Here is a 27,548-nt window from a genome sequence, read left to right as displayed (position 1 = left end):
CTTAAGTATACTCCTACTTCCTTTATACTCTTCTAAGGATTCACTCGATCTATCCTGTCTATATCTGACATATGCTTCCTTCTTTTTCTTAACCAAACCCTCAATTTCTTTAGTCATCCAGCATTCCCTATACCTACCAGCCTTCCCTTTCACCCTGACAGGAATATACTTTCTCTGGACTCACGTTACTTCATTTCTGAAGGCTTTCCATTTTCCAGCCATCCCTTTTCCTGCGAACATCTGCCCCCAATCAGCTTTCGAAAGTTCTTGCCGAATACCATCAAAATTTGCCTTTCTCCAATTTAGAACTTCAACTTTTAGATCTGGTCTATCCTTTTCCATCACTATTTTAAACCTAATTGAATTATGGTTGCTTACCCCAAAGTGCTCCCTGACACCTCAGTCACCTGCCCTGTCTTATTTCCCAAGAGTAGATCAAGTTCTGCACCTTCTCTCGTAGGTACATCCACACACTGAATCAGAAAATTGTCTTGTACACACTTAATAAATTCCTCTCTATCTAAACCCCTAACATTATGGCAGTTCCAGCCTATGTTTGGCAAGCTAAATCCTCTACCATAACCACCCTATTATTCTTACAGATAGCGGAAATCTCCTTACAAATTTGCTTCTCAATTTCCCTATGACTATTAGGGGGTTTATAATAAAATCCTAATAAGGTGATCATCCCTTTCTTATTTCTCAGTTCCACCCAAATTAAGTTCCGGGAATATCCTCCCTCAGTACAGCGGTAATGCTATCCCTTATCAAAAACGTCACTCTCCCTCCTCTCTTCCCTCCCTTTCTATCCTTCCTATAGCATTTGTATCCTGGAACATTAAACTGCCAGTCCTGCCCATCCTTGAGCCATGTTTCTGTAATTGCTATGATATCCCAGTCCCATGTTCCTAACCGTGCCCTAAGTTTATCTGCCTTCCCCGTTAGGTCCCTTGCATTGAAATAAATGCAGTTTAATTTATTAGTCCCACCTTGTGCCTGCTTGCCCTGACTGTTTGACTCGTTTCTGTTCTCAACTGTACCAGTCTCAGGCCGGGATGCTGCCTGAACTGCTGTGCTCTTCCAGCACCACTGATCCAGAATCTGGTTTCCAGCATCTGCAGTCATTGTTTTTACCTTGTACCAGTCTCAGATTGATCTCTTTCCTCACTATCCCCCTGGGTACCACGTCCCCAACCTTCCTAGTTTAAATCCTCCCGAGCAGCTTTAGCAAATCTCTCTGTCAGTATATTCGTCCCCTTCCAATTTAGGTGCAATCCATCCTTCTTGTACAGGTCACTTCGACCCCAAATGTTGTGGGGTTGGGACAGAAACCTGGTCAGTTCAGGGTCGGGGTGTACTCTTGAGAAGTGTAGCTTGGCTTGTGTGAATTACACGTAGAATCAGTTTGGCAGTTACTCAGGAATTAGAATATTTAATAGACCAACTTTACTGAAGAAACTAAAGTTTCCCATTCAAATGGTGACTCGCAGAGGGTTTTATGTGTAGAGGAATTGCTCAGCAGATAATTCAAATCCCCACACAATCCTTTTGAAGTGGGTCCCCTGTGCAAATCCCATCTACACTGGAACAATGGCTCTCTGGCCATTGGAAAATCCACACCATTGTCTTTGGTCTCCTGCCAAGGGGTTTAATACATCAAAAATGAGGGAACTTGTTCAACTTGTATCCACTTTGTTTCCATACAAAATCAAGAGACAAGTAACACAGCAAGAGGCAGAAAACAGACAAAAGACTTTCAACAAAAAGAGACAAGCATGAAAACTACAAAGTGAATCAGACCTTCACACCAGTTCAATCACAACAATGAAGGTCAACAGAAATTCAGAGTCAACTAGCTCACATCTATTATTTGTTGAATTAGTCTAGATTATGGAGCTAAAATTACAGTTATAAAACTTTGGCCTCAAAACTAATGTAAGATTGTGTAACATATCTCTTATTTATTACTTTACAGTCTGAATCATAGCCTTAAACGTTTTAGATTAATAGCAATAAAACACGTCAGCTGTAGAACACTTACTTCACTGGTGACAAAGCCTTACTGAATGTATTCATGATTTGGAGATGCCAGTGCTGGACTGGCCATACAAAGTTAAAAATCACACAACACCAGATTATAGTCCAACAGGTTTAATTGGACGCACTAGCTTTCAGAGCGCTGCTCCTTCATCAGGTGGTTGTGAACTACGTAATACTAAGACACAGAATTTATGGCAAAACTCTGCTATAAATTCTGTGCCTTACAATTGTGTTGTGTGATTTTTTAAACTTACTGAATGTAGGAAGACAATGGATAGCAATACTTTCTCACCTTCACAACAGTTTATTACAGATATGTATAATTTTAACAAGTTCATTGCTCCTGTGCACGCTTATTGCTCAAAAACCTTCAAAAAATCTTGGAATAAAAGGACCACAGAAACAATGCAAGATCCAAGTGATCAACAAAGGGTTTACAAAAATAATTTTAAAAGGACAAAACCAGTGCAAGAGTCCATAATCTGATTCTGGATGAATGTCCTGGCTAAATTCCAAACCAAATGAACCAGCAAGGAAATTCACAGCAGCTGTTGCTGGGTTTTTACTTAAAATCTTCAGATACTTAATCAACTGCAGCACAAGAGGTGGCAGTTGAGGAATCACTATTGGTCTGACAAATCATCGTAAAAACAGCATTAATGAGACTTTTTTTTAAAAAAGCTGTTCTGTTGCATTGAAGAGAATTAATAGATATACTTTCTTCACTTCTGAATTATTAATAAGCTATTAATAAGCTATGCAATAGCTAAGCTTTTATTAATAAGCTATGCAATAAACTCAATCTGTTATTTCCTGCATTAAATTTATGCAAACATATGGACTATTTATGCACTGAACATCTTCAAACTTGATTAACTTTATCAACAAATGCTGAAAATGTTTAATAACAAGCCTTTTTTCCACACTTTAGGGGGAAAAAAAACTGGCACTTACTGGAAGTGATTTTTCCCCTTCATTTCACAACGGGTGACCTAACGGATGTTAACCTTGCCCAATTTTAATACCACTCCACCCAAACAAAAGTGAAAATTCTGTTTTTTAAAATTTTTTGGTGTATATATGGAATATCCAAAGAGGCTTTGTGTATAGTGCAGTGAAAATCACTCACTCACAGCTACTAAATGTTAGACAATATCAACTACTGCAAATGAAGAGGAGTGTAAACACAATACCATTGCTCTCAAATTCTTGTCTTTTTATGCATTACAACGTATTTTCTGAATGCATTTGTTGAAAGCTATAAAACAAGAGAAAGCTTATTAACATGCGAATAGTTTTCAATCCTTTTTTCTCCCCCTGTGTAGTCTGTGTGTATGCAGTATTAAAAGCTACAGGCTGAGTTATATCCAAGTGCTGCGTGTAGACAAATAAAGTGATGACTGGCTTTCTTTCCAGCAGTTACAGTGTACAATAACTCAAAGCTTAGAACCTACATTAACAAATACAGACAAGTTTTCACATTTTGCATTCCCCATTTTGTTCCACTAAAACTTATATAAAAGAATGAAAGTTTGATCGTTCCAAACCAACCTATCTACTTTTCATTCAATTACACAAAATACCACTACCAGAACGGGCTATTGTTCCCACAAAAGCAAAGGCAGTGGATGAGAGTCAACTGTTTTCTCAGGAGGGGCATATATTTTCCATCAGCAGCCAAGCGATCAGGAATGGGAATCCCGACCTCCCCACCCCACCTCAGTTTAATTATAGCTACACGATTAACATTTTGGCAGAGATCATTCCAGCTCATTATAGAACAAGAATCAAAGCAAGACCTTCCTGACCTTTAGATCTCATTTACACACCATGCAAGTGAACTTACCAAATGAACCATCAGGGGTGCCAACAAAAACATTTTCTAAAGAACAAGATCTATATCACTGAACCAAGTGACATGATGCTGCAAAGCACACTTTTTTTTTTAAATAAAAGGTTTGTCATGCATAAAGCACTGAAATGTGTTGCAGTCTGAATGCAAATAGCTCAATTTATCAAAGCAATTGGAATCTAAATAAACTTACCCACAATCAGTACCTCTTGAACAAGATTGAGAATATGTGTACCTACCTGTGTGTGGCCTCTGCCAATTCACTGCACTGCCTTCCATAGTGAGCTCCTGAAACTTGGCATCAAATTCCTGAAATCATTGGAAAGTGACTAAAGGTCATCACTGGACTACATGGAATTACATGGAAAGAACCAGCTATTGGGCAGAGGATTTGCAGCCGTACCGTTCTTTAAAATAAGTTTGATCAACCTCATCCCTCTTCCCACACTGCTGCAGTAATGAAACATCTGACCATCTTGGAGCCTACCAAGTCTGTGACTGGATCTCTTGTTCTGGTTTGTCAGCTTCAGCTGCAGTCTGCTCCCTGGCTAGGGCTACTCATTCATACCTCACTTCTGGATCTAAACGTGACCTCCAACTCTACTGTTGTCTTCTGCCCTGCAACCAATTCTGCACACCTCCTGGATCTTCATTCCAAAAGGGGATTCCTCCAGGCTTCAAACTGCAACCGAGTTTGCTCACCACCCACAGCATTTCCAAACATACAGAAAGGTTCACTCAGCTTTAGGCTGACTTTGCCTAACTAACGCATAGCAGGGGCTTATGATTAACTCTCTGGTCTTGCTGCATTGTTTCCTTCCTATGTCTTGGTCAGGAACAGGATATTCACTTTCTACATATAGTTACATTGACTGCTATGTAAGTTGGGTGACCCTACTGCATCATGTATATACACACCCACACACACACCCACCCACCCACACACCCAGAATTTGTACTTGCGGAATTATATTTTATTTTGCTCGAAAACTGCATAAACCCATGTAAGATTCTGTAAATCCCACTTTAGAAATAGAATCAGTCTGACCTAACATTGGGACACAGTCAGACTTTAGCCTCACACTTTCAATGCATTATCTGAGCTGACATGACATCTATTGTTAAAGCTATCTTGAGAATGTTACTTTAAAAAAGTTCTGGGATTTACATACTAGTTCTTAGAATCCCTACAGTGTGAAAACAGGCCCTTCGGCCCAACAAATCCACACTGACCCTCTGAAGAATATCCCATCCAAACCCATTTCCCGTTACTCTATATTTACACCCCTGATGAATGCGCTTAACCTGTACATTCCTGAACACTATGGACAATTCAGCATGGCCAATTCACCTAACCTGCACATCTTTGGATTACATATGAAGGAACCAAAATCAACACGATCATTCGAAAAGGTGAAAGACCCGAGCTAAATTTGTTTACTATTAGATTCCCTGACACTGCAATCCTGTTGCTATAAATTCTGTGTTGTATGATTCTGCTCCACAACCACCTGGTGAAGAAGCAGCGTTTCAAAAGCTGGTGCTTCCAAATAAACCTGTTGGACTACAACCTGGTGCTGTGTGATTTTTAACTTCGACTGCTGATGTTACATTAGTTTTACCACATCCAATTGTATCTGCACTTTGCATTATCTATGATTACATCTGGTGTCCTCCATAATTATATCCTTGTAGCACTCCTATTTCTCATCTGCACACTGGTGACATCTTCCAAAATCATGTCAGCAACCACATACTGTACACAGTGAGAAAAGCCACTTATAACTGCCCAACTCTTGTCTCTACATTATCAGATTGGTTGACCAACATTCAAAATGGGATGAACAGGAATTTCCTCAACTCAGTATTGCAAAGAGTGAAACGACTGTCTTTCATCACAAACTCAACTCCCTTACCAATGATTCCAATCCTCCTCTCATTCAATTGTCCAAGACTGAATCAAATCATTTACAACCGCAGTGTCATATGTGATGCCAACATGAGTTTTCAACCACATATCCATCCCACCACCATATCTGACTACACCCACCACTGGAACACCATCTCTACCTCAGCTTGTCTACTGCTAAAATCCTCATCTACATCTTGTTATCTTAGTTGACTATTCAAACACATTGCTGACTGCTCTCTCATATTTTAATCACTGTTACCATGAAGCCATTCAAAATCCTGCCCCCATATCCCAATTCACACCAAATGATATCATCCATTCCCCAGGTTTGCATGTTACATTGACAGTGGTTTAACCTGGAACCAATTTTAAAACCTTCAACCTTAGTTTTCAAATCCCTTCGTGGTCTGGATCCTCCAAGCTTTTAAATCTCCTCTCGCCCTCAAAATCTCTCTCAGATATTTGCTCTCCTATAATCCTGGCCTCTCTCGCACCCCCCGGTGACAATCATTGCAGCATTGGTAGCCATGTCAAATTTAACTTCCCACAAATGGTTACAGCCAGACTAAGGAGGCATTGATTTCAGTCAGCTCTGAGATCAAGGCCAAGTGTGAGAGACTAATCTAGCTCTAGCTAAATTCAGTTTTGCCCATTCTTAAAATCACATAATCTAAACATGATGTTAAGTCAAATCAAGTTGCAGGAAACAAAATTACTTGGATTGGAAATTCTCCAAAATGATCACTTGGGCAGAGAAGGCAAGTTAGGGATTAACATTTTGTTTAAACTAAAGGGACAGTGAAAAGGGAACAATTCTTCTTACACAAGTAAAATTCAGAGTATTTTCTAGACCACATACTTTTTGTCCTCATGAAACCTTCCACATATTTTATTTTTATTTGAGTTAATGCAAAAAGTTAAATATTTCCATTTTCCTCTCAGGGAATGTGTCCCGTACAAATTACATGTAGTCAGAGGTGATGTTTCTGGGAAGGAATCAAAGTACAATAACTTTGATTTTTTAAAATCAGATTTAGCATCCTAAAGCAAATACCTCAATGGACTTTGCTGCCTACTATTCCAAATGGTTGTAAAGTCTTTTCTGGGTTCAACTGTCAAACTGTCATCCTCTGCTCTTGCTCACTGTGTCCTTGAGCAACTTTCCTTTGTAACGTGCTGGGGGCGGCACGGTGGCTCAGTGGTTAGCATTGCTGCCTCACAGCACCAGGGACCCAGGTTCAATTCCAGCATGGGGCGACTGTGTGGAGTTTGCATATTCTGCCCCTGTCTGTGTGGGTTTCCTCCAGGTGCTCCCGTTTCCTCCCACAGTCCAAAGGTGTGCAGATCAGGTGAATTGACCATTCTAAATTGACCATAGGGTTAGGTGGATAAGTCAGATAATGGGTCTGGGTGGGTTAGTCTTCAGAGGATCAGTGTGAACTTGTTGGGCTGAAGGACCTGTGTCCACACTGTAGGTAATCTATAATCTGTCATGATTCGGAGATGCCGGTGTTGAACTGGGGTGTACTAGCTTTCGGAGCGACGCTCCTTCATCAGGTGATTGTGGAGGGCTCCACAATCGAGCCCTCCACAATCACCTGATGAAGGAGCGGCGCTCCAAAAGCTAGTGCGCTTCCAAGTAAATCTGTTGGACTATAACCTGGTGTTGTGTGATTTTTAACTTTTTAATCTGTCAGGTAACCAATCAATGACACTTGGAGTGCAAAAATCTTCAAATTCTTTATTAATACACACTACTAAACTACCTCTCATTCATAGGTCAAATCCAGCCAGTTTTCTACATCCAAAATTTCCTGAAAGACCACTTGGCAATTTAACTGAAAATAACTGTGACAGAGATCTCAGCAGTAAAACCAACTGATCCACCAGCAGGGAACTCAAACAACAGATTGGATGGAATCTGTCATTAACCAGGCAAGGCCAGTCTTCAAACTTCCACTCCAGGTATGACTAGCGCCAACCTTGAGCAGAAATCACTGTTGTCATGACATGGGACAAGATGTACTTTTGGAAAGGAATGAATGGAAAACTTCTGTAATTCTGCAAAGAGAACTGGCAATTTTACGACGGAAATGAATCCATTCGGTCACTCCCCCAGCACCCAAGCTTTTATTTGTTTTTTTTAAGCCAATATGCTCCCCAGTTTCTGTCTGCAAAGGAAACATTTGCAGGGTATAGGGATGAATTGGGAGTGGCACTAGATGAATTGCTCCAGCACAGGCACAATGGACCAAATGGTTGCTTTCTGTGCTGTAAATAATCTAAGACTCAGACATTTCTCACAACACTTGACTCACATAGTGTGCTTCTGCTTAACCTGGTCATGGAGAAAGTTTCCAGTCTTGTACAAGAAAAGAAAATGTCCTTAAGAAAGCTCACATGGGACATTTTTGGGCTGCTCCAAAACCTTGTGGGCAGCACGGTGGCACAGTGGTTAGCACTGTTGCCTCACAGCGCCAGAGACCCAGGTTCAATTCCCGCCTCAGGCAACTGTCTGTGTGGAGTTTGCACATTCTCCCCGTGTCTGCGTGGGTTTCCTCCGGGTGCTCCGGTTTCCTCCCACAGTCCAAAAATGTGCAGGTTAGGTGAATTGGCTGTGCTAAATTGCCTGTAGTGTTAGGTGAAGGGGTAAAGGTAGCAGAATGGGTCTGGGTGGGTTACTCTTCGGAGGGTCGGTGTGGACTTGTTGGGCTGAAGAGCCTGTTTCCACACTGTAAGTAATCTAATCTAATCTCTGGATGACAGAAAGCCAAATGTGCTCCTCCCAGCACATAATCATCTCTAGAATTAACTCTCACCAATGATGCTGCCAACAATTTAACAGACTAATGCTCCCACTGCTAACTCACCCCTCATCTTAAAAGTGTTTTGAGAATCTGGATCACTGGCTCCACAGTTACAGAAATAATCTAAGAGACAAAAACAAAACTAAGGGGAAAAAATGAATAGAAATAAAGGGAATAGAAAAAAAAAGCAGAAATAAAAGTAAGAGAATGAGAATGAGAACAGAAAGAGAGTGGCGACACAGTGAAAGAGAAATGTGCAGGAGAGAGAGAATGAGAAAACAAGAGTGCTAGCAATGTAAGCTCATGAGGATAAAGAAATAAAAGTTGGGTTGTGGCAAGAGAATGGATATTGTTCAAGGATTACAAGTAAAATTGTTTTGACATTTGGATCCTTGGGACATTCTCCTTCACATCACAGACAAAGATTTTTCTTTCAAAAAAAAAGAAATTGTAATGGAATATAGACACCCGCTGGCTTGGTCAGAACATATTGTCCAGCCTTAATTATCCTTAAGAAGGGGCAGTGATCTACTTGTTCAACCGCTTCAGTCATTCAGTGAAGCAACATCCACACTGCTACTTTGAAGGCAGTTCCAAATTATTCAAACAGCAACATTTTTCAGCATGACCCATGGTTTGAAACGGGGGGGGGGGTTGCAGACGGTGGTTTTACCATGCATCCGCTGGCCTCGTCTTTCGAGGTGTTAAAGTTGCAGGCTTTGAAAGTGCTGTGAGAAGAACCTTGTTGATTTGCTGCAGTGTATATTGCAGATAATATATAGTGCTGGCATTGCATAGTCCATACAGAAAGACACTAACAAGTGACATCAATTAGGTCTCAGGTTCCTCAAGCTATCAGGATAAATTCATGATTCCTGTTGGTCTGTTTTAGTGGAGCTAAGACCCACACTGATGTCAGCCCTGGTGCAGAGAGAAGACAGTGGGAACACAGGAGGAGATGATGTTATTTTCTTGGAGGAGTTCTTTCTGAACTATGTGAGCTTCCTTTGTTGAGGCAACCTTATAATTGAGAAACAACGCAGAGGGAAAAGCACTTGCCGATGCATTGAAAGGCTGATTCTGCACAGGTGAAGTAGCTCCAGGGGCAGGTTTGGGAGTAACTTTCACTTGTTTGTACTTGAGTGAGTGAGACTGGCATCCACTACAGTCTCCATGCCATCTGACCATATCCAGAGGATCAAAGAGATCAGGATAACATCTGGTTTCCCAGAAATGTTATACTGTTGGAGGAGATCCTCTGTTTCATAAGCCAGTAAAATGTGTAGAACCTGTGAAAACCACAAGGAATGTATTTTTTGGCAGCAAATGGTACACTTACTGTACCTCTTAGGGCCAAGACTGAGGCTCATGATTTGCTCGTCAGCGAATTGCACCTACCTGGCTGACAGACCAGTCGAGTTTCAGTCTGAATGCCATCTGGCGGGATACCTGTATTTCACTGAGGATTGAGGCCGAGGATCACAACATTATTGAATTCCTCATTAAAAAAGAAAAGGAAATAGTCAAGTCCAAAACTAGGATCCGAAATGTAAACAAAAGAAACTGCAACTGTATGAGAGGTGAGTCATCTGTGATACATCAGGTAACTTCATTAAATGACATGTCAGTGGAAATGAAATGATTAATATTCAAGGTACAAATACATGTACTGCAACATTACTGTATTGATTAGAAGATAATATTCCTTTCATGTGGAAGAACATACCTTGTCTCACTACAGTTAACAGAAGAAATTAAGGATAGCATTAGGTCCAAAGGGTGACATGGTTAAGAAAAGTATTTAAGCTAAGGATGAGTGCAGTATAAAATTTAGCAAAGGAGAGCCAAGAGGTTGTTTTAGGGGGAAAACTGGGGTATGAGAGCAAACTTGTTACAGGCTTAAAAGCAGACTGTAAAATCTTCTATACATACGCAAAAATAAAGTGTGACCAATTTTGTTCTCTTTACCTTAGATGGCACACTTGCAGGGTGTGAGAGAGTGCAGTGAAGATTCAACATACTGATTCCTGGGTGAGACTGTTTTTGTATAAGGAGACATTGGATTGACTGGGTCTGCATTCCCTGGAGCTTAGAAGAATGAGAAGGCATCTCATTGAAATGTAGGAAGTTCTGATGGGGCTGGGCAGACTGGTTGCAGAGATGATGCTTCCCTAGGCAAAGAGGCTCGAGAAGAAAGGTTATGGAGTAGTTTAGTTCAGACTGAGATAGGAGAAATTTCTTCAGTCACAAAGTGGAGAAACACTACTATAGAGACCTGTAGAGCACACCAAGTCACTGAATATATTTAAGATAGCAATAGGTATCGGGATGCTAAACTTGTCAATGGATATGGGGCAAGATTGGGACTATGATGTCGAAACAAAAGATCAGCCATATCATGTTGATGGATGGCACAGGCTTGATGGGCCAAATAGCCTATTCTGCTCTTATTTTCTAGGTTTGCAAGTTTCAGTGTAAAATAAGAATTCAGAAAAGGGAACAAAGGAGGAAGACAGGCAAAAGGCAGCGACCACATGGTCAGTGAGAGAGAGAGAAAGAAACCTACACTGTTAACTGACACAGCAGTGAATCTACACAGTTACTGCCTTTGCTGTTGAAGTTCATGTATCTCTGGACATCAGAGTGCGTCTAGGAAAAATTAACAAACAGTAAAATTCACAGGTGACCTCGGAGGAACCTGTGCAGGGGAGCTCACAGCACAGGAAACAATTACAACATTTAAAAGGCATCTGGATGGGCATATGAAAGAGGGAGGATTTAGAGGGATATGGGCCAAGTGCTGGCAAATGGGACTAGATTAGGTTGGGATATCTGGTCGGCATGGACAAGTTAGACCGAAGGACATGCTGTACATCTCTATGACTTTTGTGTTAAAAAATAACCATGTCTCAAGTGAACCGCATAGAAGGAAGGAAAAATTAGCAGGAATACTATTAACATGCCCCTGCGGATGCACTTAAATATCGAGATATACTGTTCTTGCATAGCTTGGGAAAATATAGAAATTTCAAGCAGTCTTAGAGTTACTGTAATAACAATCGTCAAAAACAGAGACAGAACCGAAAATATGGAAACTACAGTATTATTATTTTAGCACAGTTTCCCAAAAAACTGCCTCTCATCAAAAGCAGACAAGATTCTTCTCGAGAAACACGATGGCTTCCAAGCTCCAGAGAAACAACTGGCATAATCTATGCAGCACAACTTATCTCGGAAAAGTGCACTGAGGAGAACAGCCCTTCGTACACGGCCTTGCTCCATTTTACGAAAAGCTTTGGCTTGATGAATAAAACTACATTCTGCAAAGTGCAACAGCAAGATAGATGCCTAGCAGAGTTCATTAATATCATCTGTCTCTTATATAACAATATCAAAGAGTAGTCCTATGCAATGGCTCTACCAAACAATATTCCCTCTCAAAACAGGCATCATACAGGAGTGTATCATTGCACTAACACTATTCTTTATCGTTCTTGCAGCAATTATACTTACAGGTTCCTCCCTTACGTGTGACAATAACTTACCATGCTCCTCAACTTGACATCTATTTCTTTATCTGAACTATTGTATGCTGATAAGGCCCAAGTTAGTGTTTACACTAATGAAATACAACATTGTTGACACATCCACCAAACCCCATGATAGCATGGGACTTGTCAAGTAAACCAGGAATATTAAAATCCTCTCTCCATTAACTATTCCAAATGTAAAGAATGCAACATCTGCAGTTGAAATTAACAGTGAGATAAAACCATAAGACATAAGAGTTGATGTAGGATATTTCGATCCATCAAGTACGCCCCAAGATCATTCAATGAGATCATGGTTGATCGGATTACCCCCAACTCCACTTTCCTGCTTTAACCCCATAATCCTTAATTCTTTTAATGGTTAAAAATCCGTCTATCTCAACCTTGAATATATTTAATCACCCATCCTCAGCAGCCTTCTGCAGTAAAAAAAATTATCCTCTCTGTCTTAAACGGACAAGCCCTTACTGTGAGAATACTCCTTCTGGTCCTAGATTTTCTCACAAGGGGAAACAACCTCTTAACATCTACCTTGTCAAGTCCCTGAAGAATTTTATGTTTCAAAAAGGTTTCTCTTTATTCTTCTAAATTCCAATGAGTACAAGCCCAAACTCCTCTCCTCAGAAGAAAATCATTCCATGCTCAGCACGAACCTAGTGAAACTTGACTGGACAGCCTAACTTAGATAACAGAACCAAAACCCGTTCAGAAGTATCACAGTCTTGGTCTGACTAGTACCTTGTATGTTTTAGCCAAACTTTTTATGCTTCAAAAGTTTTGAAATAAAGGCCAACATTCCATTTGCCTTCCTTATTACGCAGTGAACTTGGATGTTGGTCTTTGTCTATCATGTACTCCAACCCCCAAACCATTCAGTGCGACAGCTTTCTCCATTTAAATAATATTCAGCTCTTCTGTTTTCCCTGCCAAACTTCACATTTTCCCACATTACATTCCAGCTTCCAAGTTTTTTAAGTATTTCGGAGAGTTCCAACCAAGTGTTGAAAAATGACCCTCATGACCTATGTCTTGGAAGCTATCCATCCCAGAAAGCTGATGTTGACGAATAGGTACACCACTCAATCTGATACACGAGCTCAGCCGCAGATGCATCATGTACTCTGGTTTAAGAACCCACCATAGACCCAACATTAAAGTCAAAGTCCACTGGCCAGTGGTTCTTCCCAAGCTTTGAAAGCTGGCTAACTAAAAACACTGCATCTAGTCCCTAGAACATCACCAATACTATCTTAGGAGAACTTGGAAATCAAACAGGTGAACAAAAGAACAAACGTGAGTGTCTTTCTGGATGTAGACATGCCAAGTACAGAGGCTGTGATAATCTCTCAGCCGAGATGAGCAGGGCATTGTATTCGTATTCTTTTGTTGAGTGTGGGCATTGCTGGCTAGGCAGCATTACTTGCCTATCCTTAATTGCCCTTGAGGAGCTAGTGGTGAGTCACCTTCTTGATCCGCGGCATGTTGTCAGAATGCCTGACTCAAGACTAACCAAGCAGGTGCTCCACTCAGAGCCACACCAGGAAGCTCCTTCACAAAGGGACCAAAGGAAACACTTTGAAAGCAACATTAAAGCCTCCAGAAAGGGTTTACTCTATTAAGATTTGCACTTGAGAAGCAGATGTCCAAATGCAATCAAAATGACAAGCATCAAAAAAAGTCAAAACCTTCAAACCAATAAGAAAAGCAACTGAGATAAAACAGTGCGAGACATGGAAAGACAGGACAACTGCCACCTCTTTCACTGTACAGCAGCACGTGCATTTGTTGTGGGAGAGGCTGCAAGGCTAAGATGGAGCACGTAAGCCATTTGTAAACCCTCGAATGTGTTACTCAAGCTCAAGCAATCACAAGGAAGAATTATTCTATAAACAAAGGATTGCTGGCAACGATTGGTCTGTACAATTCAGCTACTTAATCACTTACTCATTTTTAATCAGTAAAGCACTTTAGAAGACTCTGGCAACTCACGATTGCTAGAAGTAGTTGCAATCATGAACAATTGAAAACATCACATGCAACTGTAGAGGTCTTCTGACTCAGGACTATACCCTCCATTAGCAACATGTTTTATGAAAGGGACTATTATGCTATTGTCTATTTCATTTCCTCGATAGCTTCTCAGTTACTGATAATATGTGAAAAGATTTGCAATGATCAGTCACTGTGCTAACAAAATAGAACTCTGGACGTCGCAGTTCAAATCACTTTTATTTCAAAATGTGAGTTATCGAAAAGCAGACAGGTTACATTTCAAAAGTAGGGGAAGAAAACACCAAATCTTACAACAACACACGGGAAACAAAGTATTGCATCCAATGTCACTGAAAAACACTACAGACATCTGCAGGAATTTACAATGCTTTAGGGATTTCTGGCTTTGCATTCCAACAACAGCACAAAGAATGGAAAACCAAACTGTAGCAAATTCCACAGAAGAGCTATTTCCTACTGTTTGAGGCTGGGTCTTTCTCCTTTTTGTTGTGTACCCAGCTTCTTAATCTATCATATCTAACCCTGCCTCAGGCAGTCATGTTCACCTGGTCACATCAGTTTCAATCAAACCCTCTCAATGTTTTAAGTTAACTGGTTTCAAGTCACAGTAGTTCAACTGCAGCAACAGAAATTCTTTCAAATAGGTGGTGGAAAAATGGCCTGAAAATTTAAACCATGAGAGCCAATCACTCTTCAGAAAATAAATCAAACGAAATAAAAGTATTTCACTGTAAAATGAACATTACCTTCCCTCTAAGTGCCATAACTAACATTAAATGAATATCTTTCCATCAGATTTCTGATTTACAAATTCATGGACAGGATTAAAGTAAAGTCTTCATCAATAATTCAGAAACCATTCCTACGATTTTCATTCCATAAGTAGTCTAGTTGCCATTTTCAGTAACCAAGCTAATGAGTAATTTGAACTGCATAGTGTATCACTTGATAACCTTTTCAGAGGCACATTTGTTTTGTTAGAATGTGTTCATTGTTTGTGACACAGCAATGAAAGACATTAACATCAGTGGTAGGAAAAAGAACAGGACTCCCTACTAAGGAGAGAAGAAAATAATGTCAAAAAATAAAAAAAAATTATAACAAATAGTCAGCATGGATTTCAGAAGGGAAAATTTAGCTTTACCAACTTTACTGAAGATTTGAAAAGGTGACAGAGGGTAGACAATGATAATGCACAAGATGTTACTTACCTGGATTTTCATAAGGCTTTCACTAAGTCAGAAGTCACACAAAATCAAATTAGAGGGGAAAGTGAGGACTGCAGATGCTGGAGAGTCAGAATCGAAAAGTGTGGCACGAGAAAAGTACAGCAGGTCAGGGAGCATCCGAGGAGCAGGAGAGTCGAGCTTTTGAGCATAAGCCCTTCATCAGGAATAGGTAGGGGTTGGGGAGCTGAGATATAAATAGAAAGGGGTGGGGAGGTACCTGGGAAGATGGTAGGTAGATGTAGATGAGGGGTCATGCTGATAGGTTGGAAGGGAGGGTGGAGCGGTGATAGTTTAGCACACCGACTTGTACACCACTGAAGCCAGGCGCCAACTCATGGACACCTCTTCCTACCACCCCGTCAACCACGACCTCACCTCCCATCACCAAACCATCATCTTACCGGACCATCCACAACCTCATCAGCTCAGGGGATGTCCCATCCAAAAGTCTCCAACCACACAGTCTCAGAACCCCGCAGCGCCCGTTTCTACCTCATACCCTCCACTCTGACCTATCAACATTACATCCCACCTGCATCTACCTATTGCATTCCCAGCTGTCTGGCCCCCCAAGCCCCACCCCCCTATTTATCTCTCAGACCCCTTCCCTACAACATTCCTGATGATGGACTAATGGTCGAAACATCAATCCCCCTGCTCCTTGGATGCTACCTGGCCTGCTGTGCTTTTCCAGTGCCACACTTTGACCAAATTATAGGCCAACAGGTTTATTTGAAATCACAAACTATTTTTTTTCTCATTGCTGTTTGCAAGAACTTGCTACATGCAAATGGGCAACTCTATTTCCCTAATGATACTTTAAAAGCACTGAGGTCCTGTAGGATATCCTGAGGTTGATAAACTCACCAAATAAATGCAAGGCAACACATTAACACTCCAAACTTATGAGAGTAAAGGTCAATGTTTTCATCATATTTCTGTTTGGTAATCATCAAATTTTGTTTTTCTTTAAAATGCAGTACATTTCTGATACTGTACATGCTTAAATGTCCTGACTTAGATTAGTAACACTGGTCCAAATATTCCAATATCCAGACAAACACTTCTGTAACATGGATGGAAGTTGTATATTGAGACCCAAGAAATCTCCGATGTAGTATGCTTTGAGAATTACCCGGGGTAGAAGATTCTGGTAGTCAGTTACCCAACACCTGGAACCTTCCAAACATATCAATTTAAAAAAAAAACTGGAGAATTCACAGGGTTACACTTCAGTCAATAGTTACACAGGAATGGTGAGACAATTTAGAAACCTTCATCTAATATCTGGGTAGCTAGTAACCTGACCTGAAAATGTGTTGCTGGAAAAGCGTAGCAGGTCAGGCAGCATCCAAGGAACAGGAGAATCGACGTTTCGGGCATAAGCCCTTCTGAAGAAGGGCTTATGCCCGAAACGTCGATTCTCCTGTTCCTTGGATGCTGCCTGACCTGCTGCGCTTTTCCAGCAACACATTTTCAGCTCTGATCTCCAGCATCTGCAGTCCTCACTTTCTCCAGCTAGTAACCTGACCCCAATATAGCATAAACCATTATCACCACGCACACAGACTACACCTACTCCAGATCCTCTTTTTCCTACCATTCCCTCTAGGCTGCACTGCTGCACAGCCACTTTGAGAGTCCACACATAGTGTGCTGCACACTGAATTCCATTACCACACACTGACTTCATAGTTCCATGCAGCAAAAATAAAAATTACAGGGAATGCAGCTTACAACCCACAGAATTTGTCTTGGCACCCCCCTCTCCCATGAACCTGGCGCTGACTGACTCCTCTCAGGACATGACTCTCCTCCCCTCCACCTTTCTGCGAGACATGACACCACCCCTTCTGCACTGCGATCCAGCATCCTCCCCTCTGCTGCCTTTCCCAACATGTACTCACCACTTGGACTCAATAATCTCCAACCACCCCAAACCATCCATCATTTACCTGTCTGCTTCTCCCCTTGCACCCTACCCACCTGGCACCTTACCTCAGTGACACCCTAACCCTCATACTTGCCTTTTCACATAAGTTGTCAAAGCGGCTGTCTGTGTGGTTGGTCAGTAAAATCACAGAATACAGCAGCTGATTACTGTGAAAGACCAGCGTGGCTTGACTTCCTGCATCTATCCTGCAATACAAAGGGAGCTGTCAGATTTAAAGGGTGCTTCACATCTCTGGAGCAGCCCTGATCAGAACCTCCTGTTAGAAATAAGGTGCTCTTTCTTAACATAATAAAAAGGAGAACGGTGGTAATTCGAGCGTGGTTGCCATTTCCTCAGAAAATCTGGGGCCAAAGATCTTTTAGGACACAGCGCATCAAGACTTGCAACTGACTCCACCAAACAGAAAGCAGATGAAAGATGCCAATATATGCACTTAGTTGTAACCATGCAAGTCATCAATCCTTTATCTGTCACATTTAAAATCAGAAGTTTTAAGAATCTCAAAGCCAAATTTGCTCCAGCTACGTGCAGGAATTAGACAAGTTTAAGCTGATCCATTTCGGGAAGGAGAATACTGGCTGATCTTGCACTGACAAATCATATTGATGAAAATGCGGTTTTGCTGTCAAATCTGGTCAAGCTATCTGCAGCAATTTTAAGGGAGAATTAATTTGTAATTTCAACAAGTTCTCAAAAATAGCAGTGAAGCCAAATGCAAAGTGTTGTCTATACAAACAGGAGAATCACAAGTGAGTTCAAAAATTCGCAACTGAAACTCCTTTTCTTTTCCCTTTTCCCAAACTTGCAGGCCAATATGCTCAAAAATAACTGCATACGTTGTCAACATGCCATGGTTTATCCACCATGATCTGAGCCATTACAAATGAACTTAAGCTTTAGTGCTGCCTGTGACTCATTTACACAAACTGACACCATGTAAAATCCTCTTTGACAGTATGAAAGAAAAAGTAAAAACAAGGAGATTTTAAGAGCATAATCGTTGGTTTTGAAGCGTATATTTATACAAAATTGAAGACAAACACAACTCATTCTTCAAATGTCAACAATGCTTCAGCAATCTTTATCTGAAAATTAACAGAACAGTCTGCATGAAAACAGTAATCACACTAAAGATTCTTGATTTACAGTGTGACAAAAAGAATGTGAATTCCTGTGTTCCAAATTAAGTTAACTTTTGCTTGGAACATTCTGCTAAAAAAAATAAACAGGAATCATGGTACTTCCAGCACTCCAGCAATAAAAGTAGCTCCAGTACATATCTGATTTTATTTCCCCTGTTTGGCTGTAAATGTTGTTTGAATCTCAGCTGGCACCACTCCAAATTACTACACATCAAAAACATGCAACAGCACATCACATTTTATAACCTTGTAAAATTAGAATTCTTACATATTCAATGTGTGGTTCTACCACAGCAGTTTTCACACCAATTCACTTAAGAATGTATCTATGAAAAAATACTTGTGGCAGCAATGTTCAAAGGATCAAATTAGTACTCCCATCACACATTGCCCAAAAAGAGAAAACACACATACTCACGCGTGTGCTTGCATACACAAACAAAGGATACTTTACAACAAAAAGAAGTGGTAACTTAATGTAGCTTTACTGCAAGGGTATAGGTTTACATTGCCCCAGCAAAAAAATACCCATCACTCTTTTCAGAGCACCTTTCTGCATGACCAATGCAAAACATGGAACGTAAAATGAAAATGTAATTATTTTGGTGTGAAACCAACTCTGTACCAAACTTCTAAGAAGATGGACAAGACCCAGGTACACTGTGGAAAACAAAACAAATACAGAAATTGCTGAGGAAACTCACTGGGTCTGGCAACAGCTGTGAAGGGAAAGCAGAGCCAATGTTTTGAATCCAGCAACCCTGCTTCAGAACTATTTTGAAGAAGGGTCACTGAACTCGAAATGTTAACTCTGCTTTCTCTCCACAGGTGTTGCCAGACCTGCTGAGTTTCTCCAGCAATTCATGTTTTTGTTTCATGTTTCAAGCATCTGCAGTACTTTATTTTATTTCTGTGGAAAACAAAGGTGTCAATGACCATCTTTATACCAAATCCTTCCACCATTCGTGCCAAGCCAGAAGATGCATTACTTAGTCCAGTCTAGCTCAACGTTAGGGCAAAGAAACATTGTGCTTATATATTTTATGTACATATATAATAAAGGTTCTATGAAACAATACCATTTTCATTGTGTTAGTTCTAAAATGCAAAAATTCCAATCAATGATAGATGGAATTAAAATTACACAACAGAATTTGCTCAGTATTCATGTCCTTCCAGAAAGTTCAATGATTAGCTGCTACATTCTGCCTGACATTTAAAAGCATCCCTCTACAGCTGCACCATAACTTATCGCCCCCCCCCCCCCACTTCATCACATAACCATTCCAAGCCTCCTCTCCCCATTCCACTCTGCTCAATCCAAGTCGGCAAGCTCTGAGGACGTTTAACTATATGATTTTTTTTCCTTTCAAAGAGAATATCAAACCTTTGGAATACAGTGCATCTCTAAAGATCTTCAAAAGAAAGTTTGAGGTTACTTCCAGTGAAAAAAAGCAATTGATCATAAAGTCAATGCAGCCATCTGGTTGGGGATATGAGAGAAATACACCACATCTTGCTTTCCAACGCACAATTGCCCCTACAACCTTTGGGCCTGGATTCTGTTACTGACCTTTTCCAATGACTGGTAGAGGTATGTAATGTCTGGTCATGATTCTCCTGTCATCATGACTGTGGGAAAAAGCTCAATGGACAGCTGGCCTTTCCTGCACATAATTTTCATCTGATCGTACATTAAATATGCGTAAAGTGTTAAGCAGTGAAATGTGTGCTCGCTTCCCAGTGAGTAGACCTTCACTATATTCTGATCCAATGTTCAAAAAAGGAAAATCCTTCATGTTCAGGAAATTACATTCAATAGACACAAATATGGTTCGTCTTTATAGTGTTTGATATCAATGCATTTAAAAAAAGACTTTTTTTCAATTTGCACTTGGCATCACTGGCAAGGCCAATATTTATTGCCCATTCCTAACCACCAGGAGCACTCAACAACATTGCTGTGGGTCTGGAGTCGCATGTTGGCCAGACTAGGTAAGGATGGCAGATCACTTTCCCATTAGTGTACCAGATGGGTATTAAAACAGTGGTCATAATCACTATTAGGCTAAATTCTAAACTTTTTCATTTAATTCAAATGTCACCATCTGTATAGTGGTATTAAATTTATGTCCTCATAAAATTAGCCTAGAATTCTGGATTACTTGCCCAGTGACACTGCCATTAGACTACCCAAAAAGTCTAAAACAATGTCCAATCACTTATAATAACAGCATAAAGAATACGGTCAACTCAGCTGAAGGAAGACACCAAATATGAACAAAATATGAGCACGTCCAACTTGTCTCCTGGTGAATCCCAACAAAGATAGTCTTTGGTCAATGAGTGCCTTTTTTTTAAATTCTCATTTTAAAGCCTGCTTCTAACAGTAAAACAAAACATGACTCACAAATTACCTCAGACTCGGTTACAAGCATATTATTAACCTTTTGCCCTCGCCAGAAAGGCAGCATCAATCCAATCGATGTATATTGAGTGAACCAGATTCTAGAGTCTCTAAGAGGGCAAGGGGTTAAGCGCAGTAACAGAGGGGAAACACTTCCCTCCCAGTCCAGTAAAAAAAAGACAAAATTGGAGATATCAGGTTTAAGGCATGGCTTGTTCCGCACTCAAGGCTTTAACAAGGCATCTTCTTCACGGGCAGCCTGTGTTTCAGCTGCAAGGCAAACAGCAGCGTTTGTCCCTGCTCCCTCCAGTTGAAACATTCGATATGAGTATCTGTATTCCACAGTGGGAATGAAGTCCAGTCATTCTGGAAATGTGCAACAACATTTCGATACAAAAACATGCTTCCTGATCCAATAACGTTTCCATTACGCCTTCCAATTTCTCCCCCACTCCCAAAAGTGAGCCACAACTCGGCGACAATTGAAAAAACATATAATCCGCTGCTCTTTGGAAGCACTTGCTATTAAATATAACTTTTCTATCTTGCAAGTATCCGTTTATTCAGAATTGTTGAAAAGCTGCCACCTATATATTTGACTGATCTCAATCCAGTTACCCACAGTTTCCAGGTCAGGCACAAAACTGTTTTTTAACCAAACAGAAAGCGGGTTCACTTGGTCAATGGGTCGAATCAGAATGAATAGAGAGAAGTGATTAACTCCAAGCGACCTCTGGCAGGCGGCCCTTAATGAGAATTTGTATTTGCAACAAAATCTAAATTGTCACTTGCAAGTTTTCTTCCCATTTTTCTTTCCTGCTCCTTGATTTAAAATGTGGCTCCACATTAAAGGATAACACCTCAAATAGCTTCCCAATCATCCTAAAGGCCAGATGTGCTGTGCCTATATTTTCCATTCAACAATACCTTTGGCTCGGTTTTAGCACGTTCCATTTATCAGCAACAGAACTGTATTCACCAGCTTCCTCCCAAACTAAAATCTGTTAAACGCTTTAAGTACTGACAGTTACGTGCATGGCTGCGATTAGAGTAAAAAAAACTCCCAATTTACAGTGTGCACCGATCTCTGTAAAATCAGAATGCCAATCCACAGATGCAAGAGGGAGAAAGGAGTCAGCACTTTTAGAGAAATGCTTTCAATCTAAATTCAGTGTTGAATGAACAAACATACACAACGTTGAACACCTACTCAACAACAAGCATCAGTCGAGCAGAGTGGCTCGGGTTTGCTGCTGCATCTGACCTCTGAAAGCGACGGCAGCAAGGTCGGTCAGCGCTGAGCCTGAAAGCCCGTGTACGGGGCGTCTAATGATATACTCACAAGATAGTCGTTTGCGGGGAGACAGCAGGTATGTGCTCCAGCATGAGATGCATGCACCTCACCGTGGTGCGGAAACAAAGGCACCGGCTCGGGCAAGCAGCGCTGCGCGTTGGGAAGGCGGCCACGAAGAGCCATGCTACTGCCAGGAAAAGAGAGCGGAGTTTCCAGCGCATCGCAGCGGCCGCTCTGCCTCTGAGCGAACGCTCGCTCACTTGCAATTGGGAGCAGCAAGAGAGTCGGCAGCTGAGAGTCAGCGGAACAACCAGCAGCCGCGACCGCTCAACCGAACCTGGCACCCCTCGGGCATTGTGATGTCACCCGATTGACAGCCACGGCCGGCGAACCGCCTCGCCGGACATAAGACCCCGCCCACCGAACACCCAATCGGAGACGTGAGGACGTGCCAGCACGTTGGGTTGTGTGTCGGGGCTTTGCAACATTTCGTCTGCGGAGGGGGAAGAGCACTATTCCTGAAAGTTTACTGATGTTTGCCTTCCCTATCCCGATTAACCTCTCGCTGTTCGTGTGCTTTTCTTTTTTAAAAGAAAATAAAACTTGCAAAGTTCTCAACCCTCTTGAAGATGCGCTGTATTTCTGTTTGGTTTTTGCTTCACCTGCCCTGTCGTGGAGAAACTGAAAGTTTTAGGTGGACCAGTTCCTTTTTTTTGTTTCGAGAGTTTTGCGGGATGGTCAGATAAGGGTTGAGCAAGGGAGGGAAATGCACTGGTTATAGTGGGGATGGGACCGTCGGACACCCTGTGACCAAGACGTGGGAGGATATGATGTACCGTGTGGGCGAGGATGGTAGACTGGACTGTACAAAGGAAACAGAGAATAGGGCTCAAGGGATTTTCTTAGGTGGGTAGCGTTTGGTATGATTCTGTGTTGGGGAGTAACCTCTGTTCAGACCAATGAATGGTGCAAGAGATATAGGAACGGCCAAATGTGCAGGCGATACGAACCCGTTTAGTTTTAAAAGTACGAATTAGACATTGAATAAAAGAAAGCTGGGAGAGAGTTTTTCAGGCTCAAGTTGAAAAGACAATCAATTCGATGAAGATACCATAAAGCTAATTAAATACTGTGTGTTATACGAAGAGGTAGCTCTCGTAAAAGTTGAGATGTTAAAGTGAGTAGATGGAAATCTTTGCTGGGATTTCTTTGGCATACTGTACAATATGAACTGTTAAATAGCCGGTTTGTGTCTTACAATTTCTATGCAAGGCATTCAGATGCTTTGGCCTGGAATTTGGAGGAACGATTTAATTTGGAGCAGCAGCTCGAGAACATTGTTCTGAAAATGAGGTTTTTGCAAATTGGCAGGAGATAATGGGAGATGCAGTAATTCTGCCCAATTTATTAGAGCAGCGAACAGCCAACTCAACAACAGGCACTGCGATTTGAACAGTGATTGAAAATATAGCATTTGATTTAAAGGCAGCAAAATGTTTCAAAGCATTAACATAAATGAAAACAGACATCATGTGGAATTCCAGAGAGTTAAAAAGAACCAAACTGCATTTATATAGCATCAGAATATCCACCCAAAAGTCTTACATTCAATGCAGTGTACATGCATTGTACATCTTACATGTGAATATTACATGCAGTGTAGTCATATAATCTAGAAATAAAAGTGGAGCAGTTTGGCACAGAACAGGATCCTCAAAATCACCAGAAGATAAATGATCATATTTATTTCATTGATGTGGTTAGAGAGAGAAATGTTGGCGAGGGCACCAATCAGAAAACCTTTTGGAAACAGAGCAGATTTATAATTTTTTTATACCCTACAATGCAGCGATGATGGATAGGAGAATATATCTTTATTGGAAGAAAATAAATGCAGCCGAGGAAGAAAGGCAGAATAAAGTCTCAAGGTTAAGTGTAGAGAGACTAAGAATGGATAAAGTGATTTTGAAGTTGATACATGAAGGGTTAAAAGTTAATCTTTACTGTGAAACATTATATTTCTCCATCCATGAAATAATAAAAGTCAATGATTTGATTTGATTTATTATTTAGAGTCATAGTCATAGAGATGCACAGCATGGAAACAGACCCTTCGGTCCAACCCGTCCATGCCGACCAAATATCCCAACCCAATCTAGTCCCACCTGCCAGCATCCAGCCCATATCCCTCCAAACCCTTCCTATTCATATACCCATCCAAATGCCTCTTAAATGTTGCAATTGTGCCAGCCTCCACCACATCCTCTCGCAGCTCATTCCAAACACGTACCACCCTCTGCGTGAAAAAGCTGCCCCTTAGGTCTCTTTTATATCTTTCCCCTCCCACCCTAAACCTATCCCCTCTAGTTCTGGACTCCCTGACCCCAGGGAAAGGACTGAGAAGTGGCAAATGGAGTTTAATTCAGATAAATACGAGGTGCTGCATTTTGGGAAAGCAAATCTTAGCAGGGCTTAGACACTTAATGGTAAGGTCCGAGGGAGTGTTGCTGAACAAAGAGACCTTGGAGTGCAAGTTCATAGCTCCTTGAAAGTGGAGTCGCAGGTAGATAGGATAATGAAGAAGGCGTTTGGTATGCTTTCCTTTCTTTGGTCAGAGTATTGAGTACAGGAGTTGGGAGGTCATGTTGCGGATGTACAGGACATTGGTTAGTGCAATTCTGGTCTTCTTCCTATCGGAAAGATGTTGTGAAACTTGAAAGGGTTCAGAAAAGATTAACAAGGATCTTTAGTGTTCTGAGAAAGTAGAGACATTTTTGTGCTTTGACATGGATAGACCAGGGCAAATTGTTGGGGTGATCCTCAATTGTAGGAACCTGAAGCTCTAGACCACCTTCACCTCAGCACCATTGATACAGACAAGGGCGTGTCTGTATTGCTTCCTGAAGTTGATGACCAGCTCCTTCGTTTTGCTGACATTGAGGAAGAGATTGTTGCCATTACACATGCCACTAAACTATCTGTTTCCTGTACTCTCATCATTGCTCGAGTTCCAACCCATTATGGTTGTGTTATCAGCAAATTTGTAAATGGAGTTAGAAAAGAATTTGGCCACTCGGTCTTAACTGTACAAGGAGTATAGTAAGGGACTGAGTACGCAACCTTGCGGGACACCAGTGTTCACATTCACAATACTTATATTCTTTCTGAATATTGATGTTAATACAGAAGCTCACTTACTATTTTGTAAAACATGCCACAATTTCAAGGTAACTGAAGCTTTTCACTAGCCAACACAAGTTACAGCCAATAAACCACGTCTTTTAACAAAGGTCAAAACCCACAGCTTTGAAGATATAAAGTAAAGGCAACAGACATATAATTATAATTAAACTAGATCAACAGCCAGTTACAAATTACTACTTGGAACATTCTCTATCCAAGTACACTTGCCTGAATTGGGAATCAAAGTGGAACACTACATTCCACATATCTAGTTTTTAAAGAAATTAGCAAATGATTTCCCACTTGCAAACTCTTAGGAACATTACAATAACAACATTGAAAAACAATGGACAAACATTTTTCAACAATAGCATTCAATTCATTAGACAAATATGTTTGTGGGTTAACTAACTTTTGCATTTTAGCTTGTATGTTAGTTGAATGGAAAGTTATCTATGCAATAGAAATGTCAGAGATTTTGTTGCAAACAATGAAAAATATATCTGGATGATTATGATTCACTCTTGAGGATCAATGTGAAGCATATGGCTCTGTTTATAATTGCTGAAATGTTAATAAAGTAAACACTCTACAGCAGTATTACATCAGCTGGGAAGTTGTTTCAATGTTCATAATGCCTTTAGAAAATAAAGTAGAAATAACTAAATATACCAAATTATGGTAAAAGTAATAGGTTGCAAGCAAAAGGATTATGAAAAGAGTTAGCAAGTATGTGCACCAATTGCAAGAATACTATTAGTCACAGGGACTTCAACTTTTCAAATTTTTATCAGTTTCTTAAATTAAGGAAGAGAGAAGTTGCTGATATCACTCAGATAGAGTCATAGAGATGTACAGCATGGAAACAGACCCTTCGGTCCAACCCGTCCATGCTGACCAGATATCCCAACACAATCTAGACTCACCTGCCAGCACCCGGCCCATATCCCTCCAAACCCTTCCTATTCATATACCCATCCAAATGCCTTTTAAATGTTGCAATTGTACCAGCCTCCACCACTTCCTCTGGAAGCTCATTCCATACACGTACTACCCTCTGTGTGAAAAAGTTGCTCCTTAGGTCTCTTTTATATCTTTCCCCTCTCACCCTAAACCTACGCCCTCTAGTTCTGGACTCCCCGACTCCAGGGAAAAGACTTTGCCTATTTACCCTATCCATGCCCCTCATAATTTAATAAACCTTTATAAGGTCACCCCTCAGCCTCCGACGCTCCAGGGAAAATAGCCCCATCCTGTTCAGTCTCTCCCTATAGCTCAAATCCTCCAACCTTGGCAACATCCTAGTAAATCTTTTCTGAGCCCTTTCATGTTTCACAACATCTTTCTGATAGGAAGGAGACCAGGATTGCACGCAATATTCCAACAGTGGCCTAACCAATGTCCTGTACAGCCGCAACATGACCTCCCAACTCCTGTACTCAATACTCTGACCAATAAAGGAAAGCATACCAAATGCCTTCTTCACTATCCTATCTACCTGCAATTCCACTTTCAAGGAGCTATGAACCTGCACTCCAAGGTCTCTTTGTTCAGCAACACTCCCTAGGACCTTACTATTAAGTGTATAAGTCCTGCTAAGGTTTGCTTTCCCAAAATGCAGCACCTCGTATTTATCTGAATTAAACTCCATCTGCCACTTCTCAACCCATTGGCCCATCTGGCCAAGATCCTGTTGTAATCTGAGGTAACCCTCTTCGCTGTCCACTACACCTCCAATTTTGGTGTCACCTGCAAACTTACTAACTGTACCTCTTATGCTCGCATCCAAATCATTTATGTAAATGACAAAACGTAGAGGACCCAGCACCGATCCTTGTGGCACTCCACTGGTCACAGGCCTCCAGTCTGAAAAACAACTCTCCACCAGCACCCTCTGTTTTCTTAGTTACTAGTATGGATGAGAGCATAGATTTGCGAAAGGGCATGAATATACTAAATGAATGGACAAAGCTTTGACAGATGTAATTCAATAGAAGAATTTAGTAGAATGCAAAGGAAAAAGAAATGGTGCAGTGGAAGGCAGGGGGAAACATAGAGTCATGCTGGAGGCATTCTCTCAGATTCCTGATGCCAGGAATTCTGGACTGCATGATGCCTGTAGTGGGAAAGCAAATTAGACTTGTTAAAGAGCTCCCAGAATGCA

At 41.0% G+C, this 27,548-nt stretch overlaps 1 protein-coding gene across 3 annotated transcripts in view; it reads right to left on the bottom strand.

The window, feature by feature from the left end:
• LOC122541771 (peroxidasin homolog) overlaps positions 1-22,814 on the bottom strand; it is a 245,554-nt gene extending 222,740 nt beyond the window's left edge. For all 3 annotated transcript variants that reach the window (XM_043678736.1, XM_043678754.1, XM_043678744.1), the window contains exon 1: positions 22,250-22,814. In XM_043678736.1, the coding sequence (XP_043534671.1) occupies positions 22,250-22,422 (173 nt within the window). In that variant the 5' untranslated portion in view covers positions 22,423-22,814. The remainder of the gene's footprint in view (positions 1-22,249) is intronic.
• Positions 22,815-27,548: the final 4,734 nt, after the last annotated feature.

Source organism: Chiloscyllium plagiosum, chromosome 3 (genome assembly GCF_004010195.1).
Source record: "Chiloscyllium plagiosum isolate BGI_BamShark_2017 chromosome 3, ASM401019v2, whole genome shotgun sequence".
NCBI lineage: Eukaryota > Metazoa > Chordata > Chondrichthyes > Orectolobiformes > Hemiscylliidae > Chiloscyllium > Chiloscyllium plagiosum.
The sequence above is the reverse complement of the archived record's forward strand: the minus strand, read 5'-3'. Positions and strand labels throughout refer to the sequence as shown.